A 4,843-nucleotide genomic window follows, 5' to 3' on the forward strand; every position below is an offset into this window, starting at 1 on the left:
TTATTCAAATGTGGTTTATTAATAATTTTTCCTCTATCTCTGAGATTTCGGACCGATTTCTAGCATCGTGGACACAAAGACTTAAGAGACTTAACCTCAGTTTTAACCGATTTCTTCGCATTTTCAAATTTTAGAAAAACAGTCAGAGTAGCGACAAGGCATCAAAAAAGAAGAGAAACGAAAAGATAGTTGGCATCATAATACGTGATAACGTGTGCGTGTGAATGGAAAAAGTAGACTTACGCAGGACCACAAAGACGCACGAGAGAGAACGGAGCGGGACAAGGTGGCGGCTCTGCTAACTTATCAACTTCCGGCGGTAGCGGCGGAAGAAAAATGTCGAGCGTCGGGGACAGTCCTGACAGAATGGCTCTGCAATCGCACTATTCCTTACGATGGCACAACCATCTCACCCACATACAACGGGCGTTCGAGGAGTTGTTGCAAGCCGAGATGCTCGTCGACGTGACCCTGATCTGCGCTGACAGCAGCGTCAAGGCACACAAAGTTGTCCTCAGCGCCTGCAGGTAAGTAAACCTTAAAAGTACAGTTTCTTTGCTAAATTTTTCCGATGCTGAATCTTATTCTAATCTTTGGTTCCTTTTTATTTTCAACACGATGTCATTGACTAAACAATAATAAGTGAAAATGAATTGATATATTCCATTTCAATTTATTGTCTATTGTTTATTCAGAAAAATGTCTGAAAATGACGATTTCTTATTATTTTGTTTTTTATTATTGTGATATAATTATCACTAGGTGTGTCAATGATCGAATTGGTAAAGACGCTCATCTCTGTTAGTAAAAAGATTCGAGTTCGAATCCTAGTTTGGATAAAATTTCACAATAATTTTTTTGCAAGATACTTATGAGCATTATTATTAAATTGGCGATAAATTTAATTTTTTTTTATTCTGATATTATTTCCAACTTCAATTAATGCGAATCGAATTCGATCGACACGTATTTATAGAATTGAAAAAGTATTCAAAATTTAATATTATTATTATTATTATTATTATTATTATTATGTTTCATTATTTTCTATTATTTATTATTATTATGTTATTATCTTCTATTATCTTCTATTATTTATTAATATTTTAGATATTAAATTTTTTACCAAATAAAACTCTTTTCCCTTATTTGTGATGATAAACTAAATTTTTATTTTCAGTGAATGAATCAAATCAAAGAAAAATTATTAATTTGAAACAATTATTTTTATATTCGCTGCAGTTCTGCAAAATGAAACATTCATGTGTTGTTTTTGTTATTTATAAAGCAAAAAGAAAATTTTTTACGCAATAAAGTAGAGTACAAATTTTCAAGGATTTCGTGACCACTCGGGAATCGTTTTATTTCTATGTTTTCTTATGTATTTTTCTTCGTAGATCGAAATAATCATTATAATAACCAGACTTAAGCAAAAATTGATATACATAGAAATAAAATGAATAAAATCCTCATTCGCCCTTATTAATCCTTATATCGTTGTAAAATTACTGTCATTATTACATTTCAATAATTTATTTATGAAATTAATTCCAAATTGGATCAAATGCGAATAATATTGTACCACAAAACGTTAGGTTATATTTTTCATTATTTGTTATCTCGATTCCTCCCATTCCAAGCGTTATACATCGCACGATATGATAAATATTATAATGAAAAATATTATAATGAAAATATAATCTAATTAATGTTATGCAATATTATTCGCATTTGATCCAATTTGGAATTAATTTTATAAATAAATTATTCAAACATAACTGACAGTGATTTTATAACGATGTGAATAAGGATTTTATTCATTTTATTTTGATGTACTAATTTTTCCTTAAGTCTAGCGTTATTATAATAATTATTTTCGGTTTCTACGAAGAAAAATACATAAGAAAACATAGAAATAAAATGATCCCCAAGTAGTCACGAAACCCCAAGTAGTCACCTTTGAAAATTTGTATTCTCCTTTATAAGACCAATAATGATACACTATACTCACGTTGTTGTAAGTAAAATTCCTCCTCTCGATAATTAAAAAAAAAAAAGAATGCTTGCAGAATAAGAAATATTAATCCGACAGCAAAGATTTAAAGCTTTCTAAACTCTCTCATCGCCTTTGCCCATGTATCTACTGACAATAACTTCCTATACTGCTTGCCTTTCTAGCGGTTCCTCGATTAAAAATAATCGGTCGAGTTTTATTGATCAACGGAAGTGTATAGTGTATCTTAAAGAAGCGATGCGCATTGAAAACCGAGAGTGGTTCTTGCACTCGGCAGGTCTCTTTTATCCGAAGAAAAATTTCTTCGTCGCTTCTTATCTTCGTGGTTTACCGGGCAACTAAGTGCCGCTTCGTACCGTCTATACGTTACCACAACGCTCTTCTCGCTTCACGCGAGACGTGTGACGTAAAGTTGACAACGAGCGAAAGTCTTGTACCATCTGATTGATTCGCCGTCGCTCGATCAGGAAAGGAGCGCTAATCCTTGCGGTGACTTTTTGCCCGCGGTTTCTGGCCATCATTCTATCTTACTGAGCGAAGACATGCAATGTTTCACGCCTGGGATGCATGTAACGTTGCAAATATCGCGGTGCAAAATTTTCCGTGATTGTGTTGCAACGTAGTTAGCGCAAATACATGATGAATCAACCAAAATGAAAAACGCTTTTTTTTGCTTCTTTTTTGGATTCCCAAATTTTAAAAGAGAACGATCGTAATCGTATGGAGTCGTTTTCCCTATGTTACAGTCCTTTCTTCGAGAGGATATTCGCTGAAAATCCGTGTAAGCACCCCGTGATCGTGCTGAAGGACTTCTCGCATCATGAATTATCCACTTTGGTGCACTTTATATATCGTGGCGAGGTGCAAATCGCCCAGGAGGAATTACCGGGGCTGATGAAGGCCGCAGAGTGTCTGCAGGTGCGTGGATTGTCGTCATCGGAACCGAGGCCGGTATCGACGGAACCGAGGCCGTTATCATTGGCGTCAACGCCGACACGCGATCTCATTCTGGCTGGATCACCAACACCAGAAGTCGCGCGACATGATACACTGGAAGATGATGAAAACGCATTGGAGAGCACAGCGGAGATGAAACCTATCCTGCTTCCACCAACGAGGGACCATCAGGCCAAGTCGCACATTGGCCACATGAACTTTGGTATCCGCGAGAGTTGCGGCTCGCCGTCAATGCCACGTCGGAAACAGGCACGTCCGCGCCGACGATCCGGCGAATTGTTACCGCAAGATCTGAGCAGACGCTCGACCCCACCGGTCAGCTCGAGTCCATTGACGAGCGTTCTTAATCTCAGCGGTCAACACCAGACGCAGCAGCAGCAGCAGCAGCAGCAGCAGCAGCAGCAGCAGCAGCAGCAGCTATTGCTGCAGCAATCTCAATATCATCAACAACAATCGATTAACAACTTACAGAATCAACAGCAGCAGCAGCAGCAACAAGAGGACATGGCGGAGAATCTCTCGATGAAGAAACCTATATCGCCTGGCGGATTAGATCAGCATCATGTGAAGACGGAGGGCAGTGAAGCGACGAGCAGTCCTCGTGGCTCGCCGCTCACAGGAACGAGCCTACTACATCATCCGGATCCTGTATCAGACATCCCGGCGGCCGTAGCAGCAGCTGTAGCGGCAACTGTAGCATTATCACTACCGACAATGCCGACGTTGTCGCTGTCGCAACCGCATCCTCCCGAGTACCTGACAAGCCTCAGCCAATGGCTGCCCGGGCATCCTCAAAGTCAACTGCCGCCGCCGCCGCCGGCTCAAAGTCACCATCCACGCGAGGACAGTCCACATGGTTCCAGCAGATCTCATCCGTATCAACAACAGCAGCAACAAGAATCAGCTTTGCCGCGACGTAGCGCTATGGCGATGTTCACACCGACATTAGACGGCGTGACAGCTCTAGGCGGCGGACTTTTCTCGCATCATGCCACCACATATGACCGAGGCATCCTCGCGGATTCGCTGCTTACGGATAATTTCAAGCCAGAAGCGCTGCAAAATCTTTTTGGTACTCCCAGTCTCGGTCCTCCGCCCGCTAAAAAGGCAAAAAAGCATCGTAATGATGGTGACACACCACGTAGATGGACTGATCACAATACTCGAGCTCTCGCGGTTAACAGGCCCAAAGGACAACACAGCGCTCCGCGAGGTGGACCACCAAGGTCCTGGACGAATAACGAACTTACATTAGCTCTGCAACATGTTTGGGAAAAAAAGCTGACCACGTCGCAGGCTAGTCGTATGTTTGGTATTCCCTATAATAGCTTGTTGATGTACGTGCGTGGTAAATACGGGAAGAGTCTAAAGCTTGAGCAATTACGTAGGACTTGTACCGGCACCAATAACTCTGAAATCATGAATAACAATAACATCAAGCCCGTCCAGCAGTCCGCGCAGATGAGCCACGGGCTCACCGGTCTGCCGCTGCAGCATCCGGGGGACAACAGCGGCTATCCCCATCGCGGTCTACTCGGCGGCAACATGCCGCAGCCGCAGGGCTACTATCCCGCCGATTATGCCACCGCGTCTTTTCCTCTGGTGAATATGGTGCATATGTTACCTCCGAGCGAGCAGAAGGCCTTTGAATCGTCCGCGAATCCGGGCGGCGATGGAGGCGGGGGTGGGTGCGTAGGAAGTGGGGGAGGGGATGGGAGCGGCAGCAGTGGAGGTGGTGGCGATCTGACGAACTCCCAGACCAGCGAGACACCATCCCCCATTGTTGACCACCATCATCACCAGGAGTCATCGATGCAGCCGCAACCAACGCAATCGACGCCCGCGTTGCTGCAGCAGAACGGTTCTGATTAG

General features: G+C 42.5%; 1 protein-coding gene across 1 annotated transcript; it reads left to right on the forward strand.

Annotated features, from left to right (window-relative positions):
* Positions 1–336: 336 nt before the first annotated feature.
* LOC108687961 (protein jim lovell) lies at positions 337–4,843 on the forward strand. Its single transcript, XM_018194008.1, has 2 exons — positions 337–527; positions 2,761–4,843. Exons 1-2 carry the CDS (start codon positions 337–339, stop codon positions 4,841–4,843), a joined length of 2,274 nt encoding a protein of 757 aa, XP_018049497.1.

The sequence above is a fragment of the Atta colombica genome, unplaced genomic scaffold, assembly GCF_001594045.1.
Source record: "Atta colombica isolate Treedump-2 unplaced genomic scaffold, Acol1.0 scaffold222, whole genome shotgun sequence".
Lineage (NCBI taxonomy): Eukaryota > Metazoa > Arthropoda > Insecta > Hymenoptera > Formicidae > Atta > Atta colombica.

What these genes read in the sequence shown, in the direction of transcription:
- LOC108687961 (XM_018194008.1), top strand. Translation starts at nt 337, where the DNA reads ATGTCGAGCGTCGGGGACAGTCCTGACAGAATGGCTCTGCAATCGCAC. An exon ending in GTTGTCCTCAGCGCCTGCAG is followed by an intron (nt 528 to 2,760) that starts GTAAGTAAACCT and finishes CCTATGTTACAG; the next exon opens with TCCTTTCTTCGAGAGGATAT.